Source organism: Ammospiza caudacuta, chromosome 3, assembly GCF_027887145.1.
Source record: "Ammospiza caudacuta isolate bAmmCau1 chromosome 3, bAmmCau1.pri, whole genome shotgun sequence".
NCBI lineage: Eukaryota > Metazoa > Chordata > Aves > Passeriformes > Passerellidae > Ammospiza > Ammospiza caudacuta.
The window spans coordinates 23562430-23576602 of NC_080595.1; the positions used below are offsets into that span (position 1 = coordinate 23562430).

General features: G+C 36.0%; 1 protein-coding gene across 1 annotated transcript in view; it reads right to left on the reverse strand.

Moving 5' to 3' along the window:
* Positions 1-6415: 6415 nt before the first annotated feature.
* SPATA17 (spermatogenesis associated 17) overlaps positions 6416-14173 on the reverse strand; it is an 86367-nt gene continuing 78609 nt past the window's right edge. The window contains exon 10 of the mRNA XM_058802627.1: positions 6416-6579. Within this exon, the coding sequence (XP_058658610.1) occupies positions 6499-6579 (81 nt within the window). The 3' untranslated portion in view covers positions 6416-6498. The remainder of the gene's footprint in view (positions 6580-14173) is intronic.

Here is a 14173-nt window from a genome sequence, read left to right on the forward strand (position 1 = left end):
GATAAAAAGGACAAGGACAAAAAGGAATACGGCCTAAAGACTTAATGGCACTCAAAAGTACTTAAACTTGACTTATAACTTAAATTTAACAGTTTAGCAAAGAACAACCCTTAACAGCATTTAACTTAATTTATAACTTAAATTTACCTTACCCACAGGCCTAACTTACTTAGATAACTAAGGTACTTGAAAAATAAAAGTAATCATCTGGACTAAGGAGGATTTAGAATTATTCTAAATTTTAGAAAATATATAATAACATACATTGATATATTCTGAGTGGGATTAAGATATAAACTTAGACTAAGGGTTCCATAATGATTATGTTTATGGCACCGTTAAAGGTTTTTTCTGGGGGAAGTCAGAAAGCCCCTTCTGTTCAAAATAAATGTCCAGGTTTTATTTAAGAGCCACACAGACTGCTTCAGAGTACTCCATTTGCTCTGCTGTTCAGAGCAAAAGATTGATGGCAAACCAATTCTCCTCTCATCCACATATGGCAACACTTGGTGGTGGAGGAGATACAGGATATTAAGAGGGAGAGAAATATTGCAAATAGAAATATTTTTAAAAATTGAGCTTTTTACTCCCAATTGATTTTAATTAACTTCTGTAGAACATTTTTTATGCTGTTATTAGCATATAGTAGGAGTATCCTATGATGCAGGGGAAATGGATCCAGTGGGACAATAAAAGCAAAGCTCAAACAAAGAAAGAAAACCATGGGGGTGAATGATCCCTAGCAGGTACACAAGAATCCTACCTATCTGACATGGATTTGAAAAATAAGAAAAATGAAGTTCAGAAATGCTTTCTGAACTAAAGAGAGACCCGTGTCAGCAGCTGTTCGGTCAGCACCAAAACACAGGTGACTACTAGGCATGAGTGAAATTATTACTGCTGCAAAAGCATAAAGTATGAGCAGCCCATTTTATTTTATTTTTTTTACAAGCTGTGCTTATTTTCTCCTTTTATCATTCATTCACTGGCCCAGATTTTGGTAAAAATACCAATGAGAAAAACCAAGAACGATCCTACTTGAGCAAGAGAAACTACATTAAGGGCACATTCAATAGAAATTTAGCTCCTGTTCTGCTTATGTATGAGTGATCCCAGCTTGCTTTCTTTTCTTTCCTTCTTTTTCTTTCTTTCTCTCTCACTCTTTCTTTCTCTCTCTCTATCTCTCTTTCTTACCACTGAGTAGCTCAGACTTTTTAAATCTGAAGAAATGTTAATAGAAGTTGACAGTAGGAAATGATCTGATGGAATCAAGTGAAGCATGTGGATGGGGAATCACCACTGTAGCATCCTACAAACTTTCAATAAGTGAAAAGGGGACTAAACTTGGCCTCACCTTCTTCTCACAACAGTATACAAGATGTATCTCTCTCAAATTTATAATCACTGTCCCTTCATAAAAACTGGGCCATTGTGAGCATGTCCAGACTGCAAGTACCCCTTATTTGTACCATGACATAGAGAATGTAAAAGGTTGGGATTTGAGATTGCTGAGTACTTTCAGCCAAAACAAGAACAACTGTAATTTTCATTAGACAGCAAAAATAAGTTAAGTGTAAGAAACAGGGTTCAGTTTGGGGTAAATCTGATCTAGTTTGTACATGTTTTAGCTGTTAAAATAATATAAACTTGCATTTGAGAATGTGGCCGTGTCACATGTACAATAGCACCAGTAAGTGGATTTTTTTAAAGTAAATGATGTATACATGGAATCTCAACATTTTTCTTGAAGTGGCTGAGTGATTTATCTCAACAGATTTCTGCACTTGGGATTTTCTTTACTCAAAGATGCTCAAAGGAAGCAGTTTAATGCAAACTCTCAATATGTCACATTTTGGCAGTGATTGCTTAATGCAGCAGTGCACAAATGAATTGCTCCACTGCATCCTCTGATCATGAATATGAATCGGAGTACTATAAACTGAACTCAATGTACTGATAAGTGACTGCATCTGATTGTGCCAGCAGCCAGATGATTTTCTCATTAATGAGCTGAACTATTAAAAGATGGAAGAATATGAAGCCAAGCCAGCATTGCCTGAGCCTCTTTGCTGACAATTTTCCAGGCCTACCAGAAAGCTTTGCCAACCAGTGAAGAAAAATTCATCCCAAAAAATGTTTTATGAATGAAGACACAGGATGTCACTCCCTTGTAGTTGCAGTGTTTCTGTTTTAGTATGGGACAATCCAGATTTTGATATTATGGAATTACACTCCTCCTTTGCTTTTCAGCCTCTGATACTTGTGTATGGCTCATGGCTGCTAGGAAAAGACAGACAACCTCATTCAACTAAGCAGAGCTGCTAAATTCGTTAAACTGAGCGACACAGATTTATGGAAGGCATGTAGCAAACACATCCTCTGCAATAACAATAATATGTTAGAAATGTTTTTAATTTGGATATTTTCAGAGTGTTATTCAATGTCAAGCAGTGATGTATAAAAATCCATTATTGTTTGCAAGCATCACCATGTTGCTTTGCAGTTTAAATATGGCCCCATCTCAGTTGGAAGCACCTTCAACACAAGTCCAGAATGAGGTATGTAAATCACTTGGATCTTTTCTCCTACAGAAATGTGACATGTGGCTAAAAAAAAAAAAAAAAAAAAAAAAAGAAAAGAAAAGAGCAGGTCTGCAGGCACCACCACTGCTACGGCAAATCTGCCTCTAGAGGGCATTGCAAGCCAAATGTTTTCCCTGACAAGTGTTGAGAACCTCTTGGATCAGCCCAGAAGGCAGTCCTTAAATTGCCTAAATTAAAAGATTTTGCTGTGTTTACAACATCAGCTATGTAGCAGTCAAAAAAACTATTGGGCAGCAACATAGAAGGATCTTCAATCCACTGAGCAATAGAAAATATTTTTGGTAAGAATAGATGTTACATTTTCTAATATACCTGAAGCCTCTCAGGATAAGAGAGGCGGTTAGCCAATTTTTGCACATAACTGTTCCCTTTTAATGACTTTGTTTTCATCCTTGTACGAGTGCTGCCATCCCCACAGTGGCTGAATCCAAAGATCATTCACTGGTCATTAGCAAGGAGGCGCAAAGAGGATTTGAATGGTTAGCACCTGGAATGTAGGCCAGTGCATCTGATACAAACCAAATAACATTATTATTTGACTCTCTCAAGATCTATGATCTGTAAAAATTGCTCAGATATAATTATGTTCCAGGCTTTTTGTATGTAAGACAAAAATATCTAAGTGACACATCATGAGATGGTAGGGAGCTGGTAAGATGGGCTCTTCCCAGTATGGGCTGTTTTCTAAAGGACTTACTGAGCCTCTGCAGACATGCAGTAGGAAAAATCCAAACTTTTTTTTTTCTCCTCTGTACACGTGAACTAAATCAGTTCAAATTACAAAAACTACTTTTCTGCTGCTGGAAACCAAGGAACATTCTTGTCTTGCTGCATGCTGAAGGCAATATTTTGCCATTGCAGAGAACAGCAATCAGGTCCTTTGCTATAGTTTGGCTATGGATGTTAAACTATTCACATTTGTTCAATTACAATCAAGTGAAATACATTCAATCCATTCTTGTTTTTCTGAAGACTGATATTTGTCTATTTTCCCTACCATGACAGTGATTCTTTTTGATTTTTAGGTACCACTGTGAGAGTTTTGCTAAATGTCATAGCGAACTACATTCCTAAGAGGCTACAAGTCTTGCAGACTCTTCAAGGTCCAGGAGTCCCTTGCAAATTTTCTGAGTGCTCAGCTCATTTTCTGGTGCCATGCTGTGTGTTAAGATTTTATACAGTGAGAATAGATATTAACATCCCTTAAAAGGCAGAAACGTCTTCTCTGAAACACATAGCATGCTATAAAACAACAGTTTTAACAATAAGAAAAACTTATTGTTAAAATATAAAGTGTTAAAAATATAATAGTTAAATATACTAGAAAAAGCAATTTGATAATTAAAACAGAAGGATAAACTATATCAGGAAGAAAGTTATACAGGAGTAAAGTAAAACCACTTACACAATCAGTATTTTTACTGACAGTTTGTTACACAATGATAGCATAAAAATTCTTCCTGTCTTGTTCATTATATCACTGCAGTGAATAGAAATATAAAAATTTCAGCTTTAATGGGCTTTGGCTGAAACTGCAAGTTTGCCACTTGTAAACATTTTGATTTAAGCAAGACAGCAGAAAAAATGGTCCCTCTAGAATAATTATCAAATGGTTTGTGTAAATACAAATAAATGTTTGATGCACTTAATGAGAAATGAAAGGACTCTGGGATTATACTGTGGCTACACAAAATAGTTTGGATGCTATATATCCATGAATGACCTAAATTCTGTTTGAACTCCAGATATAAAATATTGGATTCCCTGCGAAATGAAACTTGAAAAAGACACCCAAAATCCAAACCTCACTTTGTGGATGTTTATTTGTCAAATAAAGTAAACAGATCTGGTTTTGTGTAAGAACATTTCTGGTTATCTGCTTAGAAACAAAAGTTTTGGGCTTTTTTTCGGCAAGAGGAGGAAAAGTGTGTATGTATCAAACAATTCCCATTGGAAGCATTGGGTTTAATCTCCCTCTGTGCTCTGGCCCCTCAGCCATGAGCACTACCACCCTGCAGTACAGGCTGCATGGGAGGCTCAGCTTTGTCCTGGGGGCAGAGACACTGAAAGGAAGAAAGAGAAAGAAAGATTAATCTGATAAAGGCATTGCCATTTCCAATCGGACTGATGGGAAACTGTGGTATGAAGTTAAAGAGGCAACGCAGGGTGAATTACTGTGATGAGCTACCTTAAAGCTGAAGCAATCAAATAGATAGCTCTCACATATAAAAATTACTGTGCCATCTTTATTCATCAACAGTTTTGCACAAGTGTCTCATGTTCAATCCCTTCCAGGAACAACTAAAGCACTCTGATACATTGCATCAGATTAAATCTTATCTGGGAAACTCAGCCACTGGGGCTGCTGCTTCCCGCTTCCCAGACTTCATTTCTCATAACAGAAATAAACCTTTTAAAGCTTGAGAATAACAAACTCCAAAAAGTAATACCAGTACAGCACAGTGCCTGCTCTTGCAACCTGCTCGAATGGAATTGGAAGGGCTTTTACTCTGGTGTGTGGTAGCAGTAAAACTTTTTCACATAGCCTGACAGGTGAAAACCTAGAGAAAGGAAATTTGTGACTCCTAGTTTATAGAATCAGAGAAAGACTGGGGTTGCAAGGGACCTTTAAGATCATCCAGATCCAATATCCATGCCATGAGCAGGCACACCTTCCAATAGACCAGGTTCAGAAAGTATTCATACAAACACGCATGGAAGTTTTATTCACATTTATAGGGGCCATAAGAATCACATTTTAAAAATAGTACTAAAAAGTACTAAAATAGTACTAAAAAGCCTACCATTGAGTAACAGATAAACAATCAATATTTGATTAAAATATAGTCAAATGACGTGAAAAGCAAATATGGTATCATAGAAAATTCAGCATAAAATTCCTGTAAAAATCCACTCACATGATTTTAAGAATTAGCTTGTAATTTGATCTTTAGATATCAAAGTGATGCTGAATTCTTTGAGCCTTTTGAAGTGGATGGGCTCTGAGGAAACTCAGTATTTTGCAGGAATGAACAGAGGAAACAAGCATAAGTTTTGTGTTCTCAAATGTGTTCTTCTGACCAAGCATCACACAATTTTGTAGTCACGGCATACAGGACAAGGAGTTAATGCACAGGTACTGATAAAGACCTGTGCATTAACTCCTGTATTAAATGGAAATAGAAAAACTGACCTAGTAATAAGGCATATGTGTTATCAGAACTTTTATTTTTTTAAAACTCAAGTTCTTTCACCCACAGAAATGCTAACAGGATTTAAAATATGTTATCTTCCATTTAATGTCTATCCTGCACTTCTGAAGTCACGGATCAGTCAAGGATACCTAACACTGAAGATGATGAACAACAGTGATGAACCAGATACATTTATTGTTGTGAGGGGAAAAAAAAGAGATAAATTTTACACTTTTTTCCTTTTTTAGTGTTAATCTCATTTACAAATGTGTAATAAATAAATGTGATTCTGAGTATTTCACTTGATGACTCTGATTTTGTATTCTAAATTATTTATACTAAATAAAATACAGTTTTTTTCAGAAATTATTACTTTAAGATAAAACTTTTTTTTAAATTCATTTTTGATAATTCTTGGAAGCCATATTGCCTAAAGTTCAAGCAAAATCAATTAAAACTACTTCAGACACAGTATCCATCACAAAAAGAGTATTTTATGGAATATTTAGTCAACATACAGCTGTATATTTGCTGAAATGCATTTATTGACTACTTTTCATGTGTCTCCAGGACAAATATAATGCTGTATATTTGCTGAAATACATTTATTGACTACTTTCCATGTGTCTCCAGGACAAATATAATGCTGTATATTTGCTGAAATACATTTATTGACTACTTTCCATGTGTCTCCAGGACAATTACAGTATTTGCCCAGTGCTGGAGTAAGTTTTTCCAAACTTTTCGAAGAGAGCAATTGATGAAAACAGTGTTTCAAAGTCCTAAAAAAAGAGAGAAAAAAATTATGTTAGGCTTCGGTGGGTTTGGCTTTTTTTAAAGATATTTTAGAGTTCTAAATATTGTCTTCTAGTTACATTTCATTATATAGATAGAATGCAAATTATGCAAAATAGTGAATATTAAATATACAGTTTTTACATTATATGAATATTGCCTTAAAGAGGAGCAAAAGAATGGATTTAATTGAAAGCAAATATGTATTTCAAACTCTCAGCAACTAGAAGAACTGCAGAAATTTCCTGCTCTAGAAATTATATTTGCAAAATATAATGGTATACATGGTATACAAAAGTTTATTCTCTTCCCTGGAAACGAGGCAGGTTAAAGAAAGCACAATAGTCTTGCTATATTTAAACTTTTCTACCCTGGTTAACTTTGAAATAGAGGTATTAAAACAGCTCCGTAGGAAATATTTTCAAAAAATTAATATCTATTAATTAAGCACTAGTTGCAACAAATTGATTAGGAGAAGCAGGGTGATTCCTGAACATGTTTTTTCCCCCAAGGTAAATTTCTTGCTTATTACATTCAATTTTTTAGTGCAAATGTTTGAAAATCTAAATTGAATAAGGGAAACACAAGTGAAGCTGTGCCTTAAGAGTACAACATAAATTCAGCCAACAAACAAGATAGTAAAACAAAGTGTTCTAAATCATATTTTGATTTGTCTACTTAGTAAAAAATACTCATGGTAAATGATTAGCAAGTTCATGGTATTTAAGATAAAGGTTTTAAAACCTTCTTAATAAAATTATTTCCTTGAACCTGAAGTACTGAGGATAGTATAACAACAGAAAATACTTGGTTTGCTTTAAAATGGTTTTTACCTTTAGAAAAATGCCACAGCTGAACTCTCAGCATTCTAGGATCTGATTATTCATTTTTAAGGAGTTGTTCTGAATATTTTGTCCTGTTTTCTATTGCCAACATGTAGCTCTGTGAAAGTGGAAGAAATTGAAACATCTTCATGGAATGTCTGAGGCCATGAGTTAAAGAAAGGGAAAAGTTTTATCTTTTCAGCACATTTCCCAATCTGAAAGGTTTCATTTCATCTCTAAAAGAGAATAATTTTTTTTTTTAAGGACATGAAACAGAATTATCATTCCCTGGACAATTTGGATTTAGCTACTTCACAGAGCACAGTTCAGCTGTATAGAGCACCTCTGACTTCGAGTAAGCTTCATGCAAACACTGACTGGGCCCACCTGCCTTTCATCTGCATTGCACTTTGCCAAACTGAGAACATATAATTTCTTAAATCTCACACTTAAATTTGTTTACTATGATTCCTCCAAATTTCTGCTGCGTAAATCTTAAAATAGCAAGGTAGGCCTACATTCAAAATTAAATAATTAAATAATCCGTGTGGGGTGTGAAAGTGAGTATCCCATTCCTAAAGGATTCACAAGATTTACTTTTTAATGCTTCTCTATGCCTTATACTGGCCAATTTTTTATTCAACAGAAATAGCCTATTTGCATATTTTGATATTAAACTTTTAGAATGGCACAATATTCTAAATTTCAGTGTCTATTCAGCATCACAAGCACCTTCTTACCATAGGAAACTTTGTCCATATAATTATTCTAATAAATATTATAGTATCTCCAATACAACTGCAAATTGTTTCCTTCTAAAGCAAGGCTAGTTATATTCAATTCAGTAAATTAACCAGACTAATTCTGTTCATGGGAAAGGAAAAATCAACAAACCAGCTCTAGCTGCTGAGAAAGCAAGCAGATAATCCAGCAATAATTTAGGATTAAGCAGTAATTCAGAGCAGAACATGGTATCTATTATTTTTAAAACAGAAAGTATCCCATTAATTTACATGCAGAACAGTTACATACAGCTTAACAAATTGTGAACAGTTTAGCAAGTGGTGAGCTTTGGGTGAGACAGGGAAATCAGTGAAACCTGTGCAGCCCCTATCAGGATAAAATCAGGAATGGGAAGGCTGAGCATGGCAGAGATCTTTATTTGCTGGAGCAGACGGCTTTTGCTATTAGGATTCCTGGCCAAACAAAAACAATTGGCTGCCAAAATTAGCTCCTTGGGACGATTTAGGAGCCTTTGAAGTGAACAGTGGTTTTGAGCTGGAACTAAGCCCAGGTCCAGCTTCAAACTCAAATCAAAATGACAAAGAGGAAATTTCTTGTGCCACACGCCCCCTCAGTGTAAGATTACTTTGGTTTGGCAGCTGTACTGTTTATCTTGTTATTTAAAACTATTCCACTAGATACTCACAACTGAGCATTTAAACAACTGGCTCTGATTATGACGACAGCAGTTATGTTCGACCACATTTAGGGAACATTACAGAGTCTGGTGGATAAACAAAAGCATTCTTGTCTTTAGAGTTACATTAATTAAAGAAATTTAGGAAGTATACTAGGTAAAAATTGCATAGCACACATTTAAATTCTAAATATATTTTGGGAAAAAGATCTTGTTTCTATCTTTTCTGTATTTGAAGATAAAGATTTTAATCAGATTTCAACAGAGAAATAAAGTAAGGCCTGAAATCACCACCTGGCCTTGCAAGATCTTCCTCACATCATAAAGGGAAAGGAATTAGAGGCCAGGTTCTTACGTCCATCTAATGGAATGGTGAAATGACCACTGAAAACATGAAGAGAAGCATAGTGATGCACTGCTCATTGATTCTGATGGGAATCATCTTGAATTTAGGCTGTTTGGTACGTAGCATAGAAGTTATGAAGCTATGTAAATAATCCTTTTGAAGAACACAGGTTGTGAATGGAGAAAAACAGGCTTCGTCAAAATTATTTTCACCATCAGTTCCTCTCTGCTGGTAGTTGGAATGAACAGACTTACAAATATGAATTCACACATATTGGTGAGCTCAGTCTATAGTTTTGCTCTTGGGAGCACAGGAGCATAGAGCTGAGCTTTATGGAATTTTTCCACAATGCATTCTTAAATCATGCCATATAACTCTCAGGATCAGAGAGGTGAAATTCTCAACACTGAGAACTACTTTGAAGTTCCCAAACAAAGTTGATGTAACACTTCCTTTTTAAATTTGTCCAGCTTTGATTCTTTTCACTCTAGTAAATTGTAAGTGACTCAAGTTCAGCTGACAGAGCTTCACAAGACCCTTTCAATGTATTATATACTTGAGCTTGTGAGCTCATCAGTTCGAAACAATGGAGTCAGAAAAGGTGGCATAAAGCCACCAAAAATTTGTCTCAATCAGCACTCTGATGTCATAGATTAGACTTGCCAAATGGTTACATAGTCTATATTTGGAATGTTATTAAAGCAAATTCCAAAGACATTTTTCATCTGACTATGCAGACTTACATAAATACAGATCACGTACAAATGCTGGCAAATGAACAAGACCTTGTAGACCTTCAGATTGGTTTGGAGGCCCTTGAAAATGACTTCTGTGATATTCTAGAAACAAATATCTACTAACAGTGTTTCTTTCCAAGCAATTTTGAGAGTACTGTACAATATCCTGTAATATAAAAATGCAGTTAAAAATGAGATAGGAATTATCATTGAGTATCTTCTTGGAAATTTAATGAAGTAGAAAGTAGCTGCCTCAGACAAAAGCAAGAACAGACAAACAGCAGTAGCAGATTGACGCTCAGATTCTAAGGCCAGAGAGCACTCTTATTACCATTTATTCTGAGCTCCTGCATATACACTTCAGGGTAATTTCACTTATCAAATCTCTCAAGTCCATAATAATTATGAAACTGTTAAGTGTGTGATAAACTTGGAAAAATAAGTGTACAATAAACTCATATTATCTGGCTTACAGGATAGTATAGTTTTTCCTTTCTCTGTAATGACAAAACTTGTGTTTGCTGAACAAGTAAAGATTTGGTTGCATGAATTGAGACTAAATTTGTGTTAGGCTGTACAAATATAGAACTCCTTCATGGGTTAGTAGAAGCAACTTGGGCAGAATTTTCAAATATAAATTGCATAATGACAAGTATTCTCTGAAATGTATAACATTCCATCAACAGCAGATATTCATAGCAGTGATTCCTCTTCTGAGTCAATTGAAAAACACTAAAGGGACAGCGTATAAATGCACTTATCTCAACCATGGCATCATGTGCTGTGTAAAAGGCAAACCAATCCATGAAAAGTTTGCATCTGAGAAAAACTTTTTTGTAGTGCTGGAATTGTATCTGTTGCTCTTATAGAGACATTAGGCCTCTTCTGTTCTGCTCTTTATAGAATACCTATTCTGAAAGTAAATTCTGTTAGGAATTAATGGCAGAAGGAATAACTGAAAAACAGGCACAGTTGCTGGAATAATAATTCTATCTTCGTGCTATTGGGGAGCAAAACCAGGAAACAATACTTTGAAACTAATATCCACAAGTACACACCAAGACCTTATAGGATGGGAAATTCTGTACAAATGTCCCTGCAGCAGGAATGTTCTTAGTGTAGGGTAAGTCATTGAGCAATCCTGCTTTCCCACAAAGTCAGGAGACATCCCATATGCACAGCTCCTTTGAAAACCAGGCAGTACTGCCAAGTGTCACTGCTCAGCTCTTGTCCACAACCCCACCTGCTAAACACTAAGTGGTCATATTTAAGAGTTTCCTATGATCCTAATGCTTGTAATAGTCAAATAAAGTTTTAAATGGAGCTGTCACAGTAAGCCTCCTGATCTGCTAATATCCACAGAGGTCTCTAACAAGGAAGCAAACCAGAAACAGCAAGCTGTTAGACAAGTAAAATGTTGATCCAGCTAACTTTTATTCTCAGCAAATTTATCAATACTGGTTAACAATACTTCCAACTAGTACAGGGCCCTCTGACATGATAAAATGAGTGTAACAACCCATTCTGTCAATACAACACAAATGTCATTTCAAGTACTCAAAACCCACTAAGCTACCCTAAAAAAGATTGATTTATCTGCTCCAGTGTTTCTTTGGAGCAAACTTTTCTCACAACTGAAACCAATTAGTGGGCCTGGCACTTGTAGTGCAAAATGTAGGTCAGCATCAAGTAATAAAAAAGTATTGACTTTTCTCTGTCTGTAAGCAGCATGAAAGGGGTGCCATGGCCTTGTCCTATATGAAAAGAGCTCCATTAATTTCACTTATTTCAACCAGGCCTGTCAAATACTAATGCTTCTATTGCACTTTTCACACAAAGTACATTGACACCAATCCTGGCCCCAGTGTAAAAAGTTTACAATATTTCAGTCAGTGAAAGGGGTACTATAATTTTTAATTCCCTGTTGTACATTTAGTCCCTTTAAGCAGCACTGCTCATAAGACTTACTAAGAGATATAAGCTGGGACATTAATAACAGCTTCACACTACTTCCCATGGGCAACAGAACCTATTTCTTGGGCACAGCTTAAACAGCTAATTAGCCATTAAGTTTAGGACACAGTTGTTTGGCATAACTCTGTTTCTGTGGCTGGTGAGCACAGACTGCCGATTTTACTTTCTGCTGTGAAGAAAAAAACCCAAAATCTAGGAAGAGGTCTTCCATGACTTGATGCCATAAAATTGAAAAGCTAATGTGTTAACCAATTGGGTCAACCAGCCCCTTCATACACGAGACAATAACAAACGCCTGGAGCATGCCTTAGGGACTGGATCTCATTGTGTCAGCACAGGGGTATTGACTCCCAGGGAAAATCCTATCAGGGCTCCTGCCCCACAGCTGACAAGTGACCACTGCTGTGATGAAGGGAGTAGAACTGCACCTTTCCCTATTCAGCTGACCAACACCATGCAGAGGAGGAGAAGGAGGAACTAAGCTCTGCCTCCTCCTTCAACTGTCCACTACTGCTACCAGGATGAAAATCTCTACATTTTGCTCTTTCTGGTGGGAGCAATAAAGTTTTCATGGAAGCATACATGTGTTTCTCCATATTGTGGATAGACACAGCAAAGGTCAAACTGACTCAAAATGCTATGATCCTGTTTCCCTCTAGTCTCTACAATTTGTCTTCTAACACTGATTTTTCTTTTTTTCAAGTGAAGTTTTATGGTTCTTGTTGACAAGCTTGAGGGCTCTGAGTGTGATGCCTAACTCATTCCCTAATTACCTCCTGCAAATGCAAACATCACCACCAACAATAAAACTCTTTGATTTAAAAAGACTGGGTGACTATGGTAAAAGGCAATTTTCTACTTGCTTTAATGACTTTGTAAGCCTTACCCTTTGAATCAACTTGCTATTAGATCTTAAAATAAAATGATATTGTATAGCTGTCATAAAAGGCAAATTTATAACCTTCTGTGTTACACTTACATCAGGCAAGTTTCTTTCTATTTGTTAGTTTTAGTCTTTTATTGACATTATGATAATGTGTTGTAAAAAAGAATCAGGAAATTATGTTCACAGTAGGAAATTTAACAACACTGTTTTAATATCCTATCTTCCAAACAGAAAGAGAAAACATTAATTGCTATTTAATTTATGTAACAAACATTTCATTATTTTTACCCTTAATTTTTCATGGATATTTATAACTGTCACTGTCTCTTACATGTTTTTATTTTATGAATTAAAAATGAGGAAGCCAAACTCAAACAGTGCTTGCTAGAAATTGTGAAGGATTTCTAATGATGGCTCATGAGTTTGAAAAACCACTGACTTGATAATCACATGGGTTTAAATGCTTTTTTGTGGGATGTGTCAACTATGAGCAGCACAGCCACGTGTGCTCCCTTGGGACAGCCAAACATGGAAATTATGACTCCATTCCTCCCTTTCTGGAGTATTGGAGAAAGGAGTGTTCTGCTGCTCATCTGTGCTCACTGAAGTTTCCTTTCATTGCTCTGCATCTAAATTGTGCTAATTTGTGCTTTGGAGATAGTTGGAGGCAACTGACAATCAAGCTCTAAAACTTCTTGTCCTCATCTGTGCAAGGTAGGAGAGGATGTGTTCTAGGCTTGAGAAGAGCCTATTTTAGCTCCTGCATGGTTAGAAGCAGTTTGGAGAAAGAAACAAAAGTGTATCCCCTTTCATAGCTGCACAAATTAAGCTATGACATGTCAGAAAATAATGATGCTCTTCAAAATGCAATAGTTTAAGCCACTGTACAAGGAAAGCACAACTATTCCTAAACAAGTAAGATATTCTGTGATAGCCATGTTCATTAAGGACTACAAATGTGTCAACCCTTAATGTCCTTTCTCACAAGCAAATTATCTCTGGGATTCAATGAAGTTCTGTGTAAGCAAGGACAAAGGAAAAGAGAGGAAGGACTGGGTCCAGTAAATTATTTTTTCCTGTAAGTATTGCCTCTGTAAAATTAACCTGGGATCTGAAACTAGGCTGTCCTTTTTGTCATGTATAATATAACTAGCAATGAAGATTTGTGGTCCAAATTTGCATTTGTTACATTTATTTAGTACCCTGCAGTCATTGTGGTTGCCCAAGGGGAAGGAAGGGTGGAATTCCCAGCTGTACCCTCTACGTTCATTTATTCCATTTATTAATGATCTGCAAGCCAAGGCACTGTCTGGTCCTTCCTCTCAAACATGGACTAGCTTTACAATGCTTTAGAAAGAAATGCAGTCTCCCTTATAAATAAATGTTCAGTTAAT